The sequence below is a fragment of the Ambystoma mexicanum genome, chromosome 9 (assembly GCF_040938575.1).
Source record: "Ambystoma mexicanum isolate Mex_15411 chromosome 9, UKY_AmexF1_1, whole genome shotgun sequence".
In the NCBI taxonomy this organism is placed as follows: domain Eukaryota; kingdom Metazoa; phylum Chordata; class Amphibia; order Caudata; family Ambystomatidae; genus Ambystoma; species Ambystoma mexicanum.
The window spans coordinates 1,396,509,057-1,396,523,460 of NC_090931.1; the positions used below are offsets into that span (position 1 = coordinate 1,396,509,057).

The window sequence follows — 14,404 nt, forward strand, 5'->3', positions numbered from 1 at the left end:
GAGAACCTTTGTGTTGCATCAGTCCAATGTGATGTCATGAGTGGAACGTTCACCTACTGCATCTTCTAAGTGTGTTCTAGTTTTGCCAGTTGGAAAAGTCTTGAAAGGAGGGGAGCATCTTGTGTTGGGGGTTCTCTCCTTCCCATATATATATTTCTTAAATAAATACCCTTTTAAACGTACTGGCCTCCGCCTGCCTCTTCACAACAATGAGTTTATTACATTAGTTATAAATCCTCTTTATATGTCCCCAGCATTAAATGCCTCCGCCACTATTGTATCTTATCACATGAACCCCTTTCATGAAACGTTTTCAGCATTGGAACCAAGACTGTGAAGCAGGTGTACAAATAACTCATTTAATCTGCACGCTTTAAGGAAATCAAACTGGAGTCAAAATATTAACATGCTTAATCGTATTTACCGGAAAGAACAGGAGGAAAAATTACACCACCACATTGTTGGCAAATGCAATGCAGCAGCGAATGGAAAAAAGGACTTTCAGACAGCTGGCTCCTGATGTGTCATGAAGCAGATTGTGCCACATGAAGGTGTTTTATTCCAGTGAACATTAGTAATGTCTCGAATTGTGTCCAAGAGGAATTCAAGACCCGGTTAATTTACATTTTTGTAAACATTTTCGTTGTTGAAGAACAGATGCAGGAAAATGAGACTATCCTCCTGGGTATGCTCTTCTGTTGAATAGGGAAAAAGAGCCAAACTTTGAAGCTTTCTATGAGTTCTCTGAAACACCACAGACTCCTGCATGATTAACCGGGTGTATATGTGGCTGGTCGGATAGCTCAATGAGTTAAGTGGTAACATCTGAGGTCTGTGTTCAATCTGTAGGGCAGAGGTGTGATTCTTGGGAGTACTGACTCAGCCTTTCATCCTTCCGAGGTTGTTAAATCGATACCATTAAATTGGTAAATAACACCACCAGTTAAGTAAACCACACTGAGATGGCTAAAATGGCAAATGCTAGCGCTATATGAAAAGACAGTTATCTTTTTTTCCCCCCCATAAAGATGTCTTAAAATTGATTGTGGTTGGCAAGTCCTGCAAAGGAAAACAACTTTTTTTGGGGAAATCTGCATGTAAAAAGTTTGTTTCCACCATTCCTCTTGTTTCTGCTTGCTGATGGGGCCTGCAAATGGTTTCAAGGGGAACACCAACATGATGGTACAAATGGGCTATGATTAGTATTTGTATTGGTGCCATAATCGCCTAATTTGGTTTTTTCTTTTAACATGGATTGGGGATCTAATTTCCCTACTTCTGGAAGTGAAAGTTTAGGAACAGCACAATGCTGTCACACAAAATCTTTTGCCATGTCATTGTATTTTTTAAATCTCGTGCCAATTCATTTGTTCTCTACCTCTCACCTGCACCCCCTTCTGTTTTAGTGTTTGGTCTATGTGCAGCTTCCATACCTGGAGGATATCAGACAGTACATGTTTTCATCCCTGAAAAGCAATAAAAAGTTCAGTCCTTCAGGTGAGTTATTGCTGATTTGTGAGTTTCTATGTTGTTGGGTTCTGTTACACCACTGTTGTGTTCGAGGACCTGCCACCCCTAAGAGTCCTGCAGAATCTATGCCCAATTCTATTCCATTCTAAAGGGACAGGTGGATGGGATTATTAATTCAACCTAAGAAAAGCCTGCTTCCTAAATACTCTCTGTGACACTGAATGATAGGGAATTGTAAGACTGAACCGAAAACAAAAGTCAGACTGTACAAAAAGTCAGAAAAATGCTACCACCAAAGGTACGAACACCAAATTTCTAACCTTTGGTGGTAGCATTGTAGGTAAGTATAAAAAAAAAAAGACTGCAGGCGTGTCCCCCGCAACACCCCGCTCACTATACCACACAGTATATTGAGCGGGGTGTTGCGGGGGACACGCCTGCAGCACACCCGAAAAATAAATATATAAATAAACGGGGGCTGCAGGGGTTGTCCCCCGCAACACCCCGCTCACTATACTGTGTGGTATAGTGAACGGGGTGTTGCGAGGGACACCCCTGCAGCACACACGGGAAAAAAGAAACGGGGGCTGCGGGGGTGTCCCCCACAACACCTCGCTCACTAGTATAGTGAGCGGGGAAACCCCTGCAGCTCCCGAAAAAAAAATAAAAGGAAAAGGACCCTGCGGCGCCAGTTCCCGATCACGGAAGTGAGAGGGAACTGGCGCTGCAGGGACACAGCGCAACACAATGACAGGTAAGTGGGGTGTGGGTATGGTGGGGGTGTGGGTGGGGGGTGTGTCATGGTTGTGTTGTGGGTGGGGGTGTGGGTATGTAGGGGTTTTGAACGTGTGTTTGCATGAGAAATGTACACACCTTTTGTGGTTCGTACATTTCTCATGCAAACTTTCCAGCCGCAGCAAAATCATCCACGGTCGGATCAAGTAGATCCTATGATAGGATATATGATATGATGTGGCATTTATAACGCACCTGTACACAAGTGTTTTTAGGCCCAACAAGACAAGGAGGGGGAAACAAGGGAGGACAAAATGACGATCTTACTAGGCCTTGTGTCATTCAGATCGCGCAAGTGCGGGGAAGAGGTAAAGAGAGAAGTGCCAGGGGTACGGGGAAGGGGGAAGTGCTGTTAACTCACAAGTGCAGCCAGCGGGTGGCTCATAAGAGAAGGGACTGTGGGGTTGCAGATACAGACCCTTAAGTACCGGGGAGCCCCGAGGCAGTGTGAGGGCAACTGGACATGCATGAGCCTGGGCCCGAGTTCAGAGGGTGACCAGGTGACCAGTGTACGGAGCAGTCAGGTGCATCAGCAGGGGAGAGGAAGATGGAAAGCAGAAGCGAAAATTAAGTTCTCGAGTTGCTTCCGGAACCGGAGGTGGTTCTAGTCTGCTCAAGTTTGAGAGAGGGAAGGGAGGCTGTTCCAGAGGGAGGCCCCAGCCGAGGAGATCTATCTGCCCCAACTCTCTTCTTGGAGAAGCTTCTGACCCTCAGAGTTGTAGGTGGATGAGCGCCCCAGAAAGCCTTGTGGACAATGCAGGGGGTCTTAAAGTTGTTCCTTGCAGCCACCTGAGCCAGTGAAGAGATTTCAGAGCTGGTGACATACGATCCCTGGGCTTGAATCCAATGACCAGTCTCGCAGTCCTGTTCTGGATAAGTTGTAAAGGTCGAAGAGTAGAGGCAGGAAGATTTAGAAAGAGGCTGTTGCAATAGTCGAGCCTAGAAGAGGACCAGAGCTCTGGAAAAAGTGAGCTTCTGGAGGAAAGTTAGAAAAGGAAGAAAGATGTGCAGCTTATAGTTTGACTTCTTAGAGACGTCAGAGATTTGAGGAGAGAGAGAGAGGGTGGAGTCGAAGACGACACCAAGGTTCCTAGCCTTAAAGAAAGTAGCAGGAAGAGGGCCCAGAGTGGGCAGCCAGAGAGACAGAGGAAAGGAGGGAGCGGGTGTTAAAATGAGGAGGATCTCAGTCTTACTGGCATTAAGGCAGAGATCAGTGTAATTACAAGTGTAATGATTGACCAATCCATTACACTTGTGAAGCGCACCCTTGTGCCATGGGTTCTCTGTTCGCTGGACATTGAACTGCCAAGGAGTACGGATTATTAGAGGTGAATGGAAAAGTGAAAACAGATAGTCTGCTAGGAGATGTATTTCTCTTTTTCTTTGGCCTGTACTGCATAGCAGACTCCGCCAATTGATAACAGCTGAGTGAGAATGGTATAGGTAAAAGACAGTCGAAGCGCCCAAGTGTGCTTAGCACTGCAGCATTTACTTGCATGGTAGGTGGGCGCTAAATCATTCAGGCACTTGTATTCTAACCATGGCATTTTAAAGTGGGTTTTTAATGACAGGCTAAGCCAAGTTGTAGACTTTCTGGCATGTGACACTTTCTCATTTAGCAAGGCTGCACACTAACCAAACGGCAACTCACAAGTTTATGTGTTCCCTAGTGTTAAGAATGAATAGTATTAGACACTGATCAGAGGTGTATTATTATTGGGTGGTTTTAGTGTAAAAAAAAAGAAATACAAAAAAATAAAACATTTAATTATGATGGGTGACCATGCTGATGAAGTGAAATTGGTGAATTTTAGAGATGTTTTTAGATGACGCAAAAGATGTAGTGAGATGAATTCTATTTACTAATGAATTTTAATCATGCATTGTATATTTAATGTATTATTATAAGAAGTTTTCAGTTCTTTCTCCTTTTAAAAGTGTGGAATATCTGACAAACGTTTACCTTTAATTGTATAACATGTGCCGTGTGATAATGAAATGGTTTAGTGTGAAAGGTTACTTAATTTCAGCCATATGCATTTAAATAAATAAACATGGTTCTGTGAAACTGCTACTTTAGTCAAATCCTTGTCAATTCACATTGTCCCTGAAGTAATTATAGTATATGAAGACTATTTTCTCCAGTATTTCTAACCTGACCCCAGTATAGTACTGAAATGCCTTCTTCTATGCAAGGCAATCAATGGCACACTCCTGGATGGCCAGCCATGTTTTCTGTTCCTCCTTGAAACCTTATCATCAGTGCTCATCTGGCATGCCCCATTTCTTGCAGGATGCTTCCACGTTTCTCTAATGAAATCCTCCCAATCATCCCCTTGCACGTGACCTGCAGGGTCCCCTGGTGCTGTACATTATCACTTGTGATCTTCAGTCTGTGGAACCTTTAAGACTCCTACTCCATGACAGACTTGAACAGAAAGCTATAAGCCGATGACTTTAAACTGTACCCTAAGGTCCCTTCACCAATGGCATTGTTCCATCTTCCAAACACAGATGTCTTCTACTTATCTTAAACTCAACCCAATTAAGCAGCGTTCATCCTGCTCTGTAATAACAAACATGATACACTCCTTCAGACCTGGCTGATGACCAGAAACTCATCAGCTTCTCTCCTAATTTACACCCGTGGCAACATTTGAGAGTTATCTGCACTAAGCAGCTAGAACTCTCCTTCAAGGTCCACATGCTAAATATGCCAAAACACCTGGTTACGACTCTGAAACAAATCATATCTTTCCCCCCTCTTTGCTTGCCTCACCAACTTCCAAATCACTGCACAAGCTTGTATCCTCCCACTTCTAGACTGAGGCAGTGCCCTCCACGAAGGTTTCCCTCCTTGAAGCAGACCTACATGCATTCTCTTGCCTCATCAGAGGCTCCTGCAAACAGAAACTGTTCACCCCTACAGTGGTCTATCTGTATTCACTCAAGACCCACACACACACCTTCTCTAAACATACCTATGGAAGATGCTGTTCAAAGTTATCAGACTGATGCCATCAATAATCATTGCCACAAAAATACTTTAGGCGTCTTCCCCCTCAAAGAATGCCTCCTGTTCCTTCCACCGTGTTCCACACACCACCTTCTTAAACTCTGATGCACCCAGTGCTGCAGATACGATTTTGGAGTGGTAATATTTAACTACTTATATTTTGAAGTTGGAGGTAAAATGATTTTTTTAATGAGGATATTTTTCAGGCGAGCAAAAATATATTTGAATTCCCATATCTTTTAGCAATCTATACTTCGTTGCACCTAATAATTAGTCCAAATTAAAATAATCATTAACGATTGAAATATCCTTAAGATCAAGCTGTAATATTAGAGCTTCTTCTTGTTACTCTGGTTGCTCCACAGTTCCAAGCACATTCATGGAGCTTCATTGTTGATGCAGGCTTTCACCGTGTCCCTTGTTTCCCATTTTTTGTTGGAATTATTTATCCTCCCTATTTATTAATTTTTTTGGTTGGAAGAATTGGCCTGTCTTTAGAGAGTAAAAGTGGCTGGTAGTCCTCTTACCTGTCGGGTCAAATGCAACTATTCCAAGCTTCATGCTGGATAAACCACAATAGGTATGTTCCCCATCGCCTCAGGTTTGCGTTACGTAACCAGAGAGGTGTTTTTAAGCACTAGAGCAACAATGGTAATTTTCGAACAAAGTAGGATACGCGTGCCGTTAACTGCAGGTTCAAGATGAGATACGCTTCTAGTGCATGTGACAGAAAAGTGTTACACAAAGCTGTGTTGGGCAGAGGTTAGCAGAATATCAAATTAGCACCTTATAAACAATATCCACCTGCTAAGGCTAAAAAAGGTTATCGTGGTTCAAGATTCATGTGTTCACCAAAGTAAATACTACCCTATGTTGAAAATGAATGCCATTTTCCTATAACCTAGAACTTTAAATATTGAGCTTCAACATAAAAGCACATCAAAGTATGGAAGTGATAAAGGAATGGGCAGGTGAATTAGTTACTTGTTTAAGGTTAAAGTTCCCCACCACCACCTCATCAAAACCAATGGCACAATTTGCCCACATGCAAAGTAAATTGTCAATTCAAGAGAGTGGTGTTTAGTTTGTGTGATCGTTGTCACAAGAACATACACATGACAAGTTAAAGGGTTGACAAAAAGGTATGTATCATAAATCAGGATTGTTGAGCAATGCAAAATTTAACACAACATAAAGAGGCTTTCTCACAGTTCTGCAGCATGGAGTCTGGCATGGATTCACATGCTCATGAATATTCCCCGTTGGGCGGTAAAAAAGAAAGCAGTTTGCTTTAATCTGAAAACTGCTTGTCTCCTCTAGAAGCAATAATTGTCTTTTGTGTCATACTGCACCTAGCCAATGACATTCGTCTCCCTAAGCTCCACCCCTGGTGGCAATCTTCATATTTTTACCCCACGTTTCAGAGTTGGGAGTCTGCTCGCATTTCTCCTAGTGAATTGTGCTTTTTCACTCGTTTTTTGATAACTTTTTCCTTCGATCCTTTCATCGTCGGCTGTCACGGTTGTCTACCAGCAAGCAGTGATCTGTTGTCGGCGAAGACAGAGTTCCATCATCGGATCTTCTGCTGCGTGAAATGTGGCCTGAAGTACGTTTAATGTCGAGGATCGGCACCTCATTTGCCTGTATTGTCTGCATCCGGACCATGATGAAAGGTGTATGTGAGATCTGCCATGGGTTCCCGGCGAAGACTAAGCATCATCACTATCGAAGGTTGGTGGCTTGACTGAAGGAGGAGAAGGCCTCTGATGCGGCCCCCCGAATGCAGTCATGCATCGTTGAGGACCGTCTGGTCCCATGAGTGTGCTGCCTCTGAGAAAAAGAGGTTGAGGTCCTTTGAGGATGTCCCTTCCCAATGGATCCAAAAGAAGGCGAAACACCAAAGAGGTTGCCGCTGCTGCGGGATCTGGTTCGCTGTCTACGATGAGCCTGCCAGTTGGTGCAGTGCCTTCTGCGAGGAAGTCCCTGACAACCTCCAAACGCAAGTCCTCTCCCAAGCACAGGTCTTCCAAGGAGAGTCCTGCTGGAGACCCATCAGCGACTTCATCTTTATCAGCTGCATCAAAGACCCAGTCAGTGGTGCATCGTCTAGCAGGACCACTGCCTCGTCAACAACTGCTTTGTCTTCCAAGGCTCCTACCTCCTCAACGACCACGACACCGTCAATGACGACATCATCTTCAACCGCCTTGTCGACAACCCTGGCGATGCCGACCACCATTACTTCATCGGCAAGAGGTCCGATGAGGACCGTCGTTTCTACGGTCACAACTACTATGACACCAGGGGTGGCTTTGCCTCTGAAGCCTCCGTCTGCTGCTCTGGTCACGACTTCAGTGTTGACAACGCCAACTTTGTAGGATCCCATCATCAAAATGTTTCCAAAGGATTCGGGTAGGCTGAGGGACTTGCTGCCTCCGACAGACTTCCTTCCGAGATCTGAGAGGGTGTCTCCCACAGTGTTAGTGCGGTCCCTGGCGAGGTGGTCTCAGATTTATAATAGCTCTGAGGACGAGCATCTACCTGAGAGTTACTACTCGGACCATGAGGGTGCCAATATCCTAGGAGGGAGCTCCACACCAGGAGCCGGATCAGCCTTTTGCCCCTCCTGGGAGGTTCAGCCCTGATCCTTTTCAGTCTGCCCTATTTGCTGCTCAGCCAGCACCCAGAGACATTGCTTGACATCCTCGCCACCCTTCACACCTTGGTGTCGGAAATCCAACAAAGACTTCCTGCTGCCCCAGTGCCAGGTCCGGGCCACAGCCCTCCTAGGGCCCCAACCTGGAGTTCGCCCAGGCGTCTGCCTAGCCCTACCAGACCAAAACGCCAGCCTGCCCCTTCCAGGCCAAAGCTTCAGCCAACTCTGCACCATAGTGCCTTAACACCAGTCTAGAAGGAACCACCACCTACTGACACTGACATGGATACAATAGCCACCCATACGCCCACCAGGGCTTCTGGATGAGATTGGCTAATTCCATACCTTGATCTCCAGAGCATCCAAACTTAGAAATCTAGTGCCGGAGTAGAGGGAGGGGTTTCTCTTTTGAGCGACGTGGGTCCTCGAGGAAGACAGTCATGTCTGTTCTGCTGTTGAACGGCGTCTGGGAGGAAGGTAGGCATTGATGAAGATGCCAAATACCACACCCTCCAAGAGAGATAGGCTGGAGAAGAAGTATAGGGCAGGGTTCAACATTGAGGGAAGCTGGGAGGTATTTAGCTCCTGTTTCTTGCATAGTAGATCCTGGTTAGCTTAAAACCAACAGCTACCAGGAGCTACTTTTGGCTCCTATGGCCAACTGGTTCCTTCCAAACATGTAAATGTGATATTAGCTTTTGAGTATTTGAGAATGGTAATAAAGAACAATTAGAACATGTCTAATATACATTTAGACACACTAGCTCATACAAAATGGACAAAAAGTTGAAGGAGCATCACTGGTAGCTCCTGGTTCCCCTGCGATAGCTCCTGCCCACATGGTGATGCCTGACACCCAGGAGCTGGTTTTAGCTCCTGCTTATCAAATCTCACTTTCAAACCCTGTAGGGTCCCGGACTCTGCCCCCAGGTGCCTAATGTCCCAGCCTTCTCCAGACCCAGTGGTGTCGGCCACCGCCGGGAAGCGCTCCTCCAACCCATCGTCATCGTCATCTTCCCTGATTCCCCAGGACCAGGAGGGAAAGAAGTTGGATGCAGTTGGCAAATGCATCATTTACGCTCCGGCTGCCACCGTCAAAGCCACCAATGCCCTCGCCATCTTGTCTCGCTACGATAGGGAGCTCTGGTATAAACTCAGGCCAATTTTGGACTTCCTGCTGGACGACAAGAAGGCTGTAGCCCTGGTCCTGTCCAATGAGGGTGAGGTGGCCTCTGACTACATCATCAGTGTTGCTGGACAAGGCGGACTCTGGATTCCGCCAGATGGCAATAGGGTGGCCCTCCGGCACAAGGGTTGGCTGAAGGTCAAGAACTTCAGGGCGGATGTATAGTCCAAGGTACAATTTATTTGGCATGGTGGTGGTCGAGCAAGCAATTAAGGCGGATACAGAGATGGCACGCTCTCTGGGGTCATGGCAGCAAAGAAGATCATTCTTTCGATCGTTAAGAGGGAAGTCCAGCAAATTCTTCAAGGGGTATACCACCCCATGTCATTAGCGTTCCCACTCCACAACACAGGAAGCCTACAGAGACCGCTCACAGGCCTACGGCAGCGGAGACGTTCCCCGGAGGCCAGGACGCAGATGCCCAAGCAGGCCTGAACCGGCAGTGGACTTTCACACCCCAGTGGGAGGCCACCTAGTGAACTTTGTCGACAAGTGGAAGACCATCACCACGGACAAATTGGTGCTGGACGTTATTCATCAAGGGCACACCATGGAATTCCAACACAGGTGCCCTTGCATTCCTCTTGTGGCTCGTCAGAAACTGCACATGGCGCAACTGTTGCAGGAGGTTAGGCCATGTTAAAGAAAGGGGCACTAGAGCCTGTCTCTCAGCGGATCCGGAGTGTAGTCCAGGTACTTACTGGTATGCAAAAAATGAGGAGGGTGGAGGCCAATCCTAAACTTAAGATGCCTCAACAAATACTTGAAGTCCCAGAAGTTCAGGATCACGTTGCAGCACATGCATGATCAGCTGGAAGCAGGGGACTTTCTGGCAACCTTGGACCTGGAGGACGCCTACTTTCACATCCCCATTCACTCAAAACATTGGAAATCCCTGCGTTTTGTGGTCTAGGGGCAGCACTATCAGTTCAAGGCCCTGCACTTGGCCCTGAAATCGTCACCAAGGGTGTTCACAAATTGCTTGGTACCGGTGGCGACTCATCTGTGCCGCAAATGCGCCCATGTGTTCCATTATCTGGACGACTGGCTCATCTGCTCCCGCTGTCACATGCTGGCGAACCAGCACACAGCGGAGACCATACACCTGCGGACGGAGCTCTGATTCTCCATCAATTATTCAAAATCCTGTGCTGAACCATCGCAGAACGTTCTGTTCCTGGGAGCCCGTCTCAGGACAGTCGCATGCCTGGCCACATCATCGGAGGAGAGGGTAACGGCCATCCTGGGCATGGTGCTGCACCTCTCGGCGGCGCAATCCACAACAGTATGCTCCATCAAGTCGCTGTTGGGCATGATGTCGTCCTGCATCCACCTTGTTCCCTTTTACAGGCTCCAGATGAGGTTTCTTCAAGAGTTTCTCGACACAAGGTAGATGTATGTCACGGGAGCTTGGAGTGACAAGTTTGCCCTCGCCCTGGAGATCCGACAAGTTCTACGATGGTGGGGAGTACGCCTGCCTCTCATGCAAGGAGCGCCCTTTCAGACCCCACCGTACCAGGCCACAGTGACCACAGATGCCCTCGAAGTTCTGCCACTATTCCCTACTGCTAGAATGCAGGAAGATCCTGGCCAAAGCCAGGGCTTCCTGTATGCTGTCTTGTTATGGCCATACATGGAAACGCTTCACATTGTGGTGCATGACTTCCAAGATTACGCCTCTGCGGATCACGGCTCGCAGGTTCCTTCCCTACCTGCTTTCACTGGCCAAGGCTGGCCTGGCCCCTACTTAAATCAAGGTGCTTCTTGCTGCCATATCACGATACACCTGGACTCCTGGTAAGCCCTCCCTGTGGTCGCACAAGCTCTTCAAGGAATTCCTTAATGGTCTCTTAAGGCCTTTTCCACCAGTGAAGGCTCTGGCTCCGGAGCTCAACATGGTTTTGACTGTGCTCATGGGGCCTCTATTTGAACCAATGCATCATGCCCGTCTGAAGATTCTCTTGTGGAAGACTGCTTTCCTTGTGGCCATCACCTCTGCCAGGCTGGTCAGGGAGATCCAGGCCCTCTCCTGCAAGTAGCCATTCTTGTCCGTCTACGCTACGAGGTTGGTGCTGTGGACCCTGCCCAACTTTATGCCAGAGGTTCCTTCAGAATTCCATCTCAACAAGCCTTTGGTTCTGCCAGTCTTCTTCCTGAACTCTTCTACGCCTGCTGAAAGTGCTTTGCCATTAGCTGGACGTTGCTTGTGCTTTGAAGTTTTATGTCACACGTACAAAGGATTTTCAGAGAGTCCTGGATGTTACTTTCAGAGATACTCACTGGTTGCAAGTATGCAGATTAACAAGACAGATCTCCCTAAATTCTAGGCACAGGCTTATTCATTTCAAGATCCTAAATAGAACATACTTCTCCCCGGCCCGCCTTAAGGGAATGTTTCCCTCCTTGGAGGGGAAGCGCCCCAGGCGTGAGGCCTCGGCAGCCGATATAACACACATGTTGCTGACGTGTCAGCCGCTGTCGAGGTACTGGAATGCAATTTGTCATGCTCTGGAAGAGATTTTGGGCCAGCCTGTGTCATGGGAACCATTGACATGCATATTGGGATATGTGGGCAGATTGAACGGCACGAGATGTAAATTGGTAAATCTGGCCTTGTGTTTGCAAAAAGAGCTATCTTGATGCGCTGGACATGTAAGGAGACTCCCACATATGACAACTGGCTCCACAATATGGTCTGGGCTAATGACAGGGAAGACGTGTACACGGGCATGTTGCCGCCAGTCACCCACAAGACATCTGGGGTGGCTTCCGGCAATATCTGGAGAGTCAAAGTACGAATGAAGAGGGTAACTCACCAGAGCTGTGATGAGTTGCATGTAAGGAACTGCCTGTACCAGCACTCTGTTTTATAATTATGTTTGACTTATAAGAATGTAACCTTGTGCAAAATAAATAAAGTTTTTAAAAAAAAGGATTTTCGGAAGACTACTCAATTTTGGGCCTGTGATTCATGGGAAGGGCATGTCTAGAGCTTCGATATCCAGGTTGCTCTCCAGCTACATCATGCACTGTCATCGTCTGACCAACAGACCTCTTCCAGGCTGGCCAAGAGCCCATTCCACCAGAGCCATCGCAGCAACGATGGCGTTTCTCCCTGGTGTTCCCATGCTTTACATCTGCAAGGCTGCTACGTGGCGGTGCGCCCCCACCTTCACGAGATTCTACTGCATCTAGGGGGATTCCAGGGAAGAATCCTCAAGCGGCCTGGCGGTGCTACGCAACATTTTTGCTTCAAGTGAGTCTGTTCCATTGGTGAGTTATTTCTTCTCTTGAGCCTTGCCACCTGTTAAGTTGTGCGTCCCGAGGACGAGGCATACCTGTATCTCCAGGAGTCTTGCGTGCCGAGTTAGCCAGGTCGTGGTAGGTGTAGACAAGTAGCTGATGAAGTCTTTCGCTAATGAAGAGAAGTGACGCAAAGAACCGACCCCGGACCCGTCCTGTAATACAGGATTGAACTGGGGCCAGCTCCTGACGCCACGAATGACACTTCCCAATATTAACGTGGTGCCAGAACAGTGCAAGCACTGATAGGGAAGGTCGTAGATGTTACTGGCAAATACTGGCAAAGTATCCCAAGCAGCTATCCAGGATGGTGAAAGTTCAAGGTAGCCAGTACAGGTAAGCAGAATGTTCAAGGTACCTAAATGTGAGTAGCAGCAAGTCCAAGGTACCAATGCAGGTAAACAGTGAGCCCAAGGTACTGGTGCAGGTAAGCAGAGAGTCCGGGGTACCAATGCAGGATGAAGAACAGTGATCCACAGAAGCCGGAGAAGCGGACCAGGACCACAGGAACCCAAGCAGGAGGTGGGCAACTCGGGCAATTCGAAAAGGAGCAGGAAGGGGAACCAGGGGGAAGTGTCCAGAGAACACAGGTGAACAGGTAAGGGAAGGGGAAGAAGGCAGCCCTGACTAGAGGAGGAGCAGGAAAGGACACAGCCCAGGACCAGGACCCAAGAACCCCAGAAACAGGGAAGCGAAGCGGGAGGAAACCAACCGCGTTGAGACGCGATGAAGAACAAAATCGGATCGCTTAAGTAGCGGTCATGTGTGAAACCGAGGCTTGAACCGCGCTGCAATGCGCATGCGCGAATGGGTGCCGCCGTGCGAACGTGGCTTGGAACGCAAGCTCGCTCGAACAGCTACGTGAACGGCAGCCGTGTGTTAGGGAGAATTCTCTGTTTAGGCTGAATTTCCCTACCTAGTGAGTCCCCCAGCAGCTTTGCTGGATTTCTGGGGTTTATTTTTTTCTCCTGCCAAGAGTGAGACTCTTTTAACCCTCACTCTTGGACATGTTGAACTGTGTGATCTTGGACAAACCTTGTGTTGAATGGGCTATGGGGTCTTTTACTCCATAGGGCCTCATGTATTTTTGTGATGTGGGTTACACAGCACCCTCTGTGCAGTAACCCAGGGGTGTCCTAGGGACTCCCCAACATAGACTCCATACCCTGGGACTGACTACTGTCTCCCAGGGCATGTAAAGTCACAAAAGGCTTTATTAGTCTTGAATCCTGAACAGAACCAGTACAAACCATCATATTGTGGACGTACTGGCTGGGGCAATTCGATTGCCCCAGGGTCTGTTAGTCGAGGGGGCACGTCTCCGTCCCCCCTGATCGAGTTTTGGCTGGTGGCAGTGGAAACTACTTTTTATATTCGACCGCGAATATTTCCCTATGGGATTTCCCATTGTTTTAGGCTAACACATTTAATTATTTATTTACGGTAGCCTTAAACATACCGCCGGTTTATATATTTATTATTATAACTCCGGTCGGGTTATTTTGCCAAAACTTGATCCTAAAATGGCGTTGGTATTCACCTCTGTAATTCTGACCCAAAGTGGAGCCCTTTGTCCCACTTTTGGCGGGCTTCTCCACAGAAGCCCTCCAAAGTGGTGCCACTCTGTCTGGGGTACTTAGGAGGGGTGGAGGGGAATTTAGGCACCCTGGACTGAGTTACCTTGGTAACTCAAGTCGCACTCCATCCTGATTGGCCCAAGTGGTGAGCCGCCCGGCTCACCACTTAGCATGTTTGAGTGACAGCTAGGCTGAGTGAATGGGGGTTTGCTGCATAAAAGCAGGGCTTTGGGGACTGGAACTTCAGAAGTCGCCACAGGACCAAGAATCCGACGAGGGAAGAGCTGAGCCGACCTGCTTCGACGACACCAACCGGTGGAGCCCTGCTGAACCGTCTCACCACTTTTCCCAACGACCGAGGAGAGCTCTTAACGGAGTGGCTCCTTCCCTTGACTGGTGGG

At 47.7% G+C, this 14,404-nt stretch overlaps 1 protein-coding gene across 1 annotated transcript in view; it reads left to right on the top strand.

Moving 5' to 3' along the window:
- The window catches only part of XRCC5 (X-ray repair cross complementing 5), a 1,556,689-nt gene that overhangs the window by 620,047 nt on the left and 922,238 nt on the right, over positions 1 to 14,404 (top strand). The window contains exon 12 of the mRNA XM_069616805.1: positions 1,407 to 1,497. Coding sequence (XP_069472906.1) covers positions 1,407 to 1,497 — 91 coding nt within the window. The remainder of the gene's footprint in view (positions 1 to 1,406; positions 1,498 to 14,404) is intronic.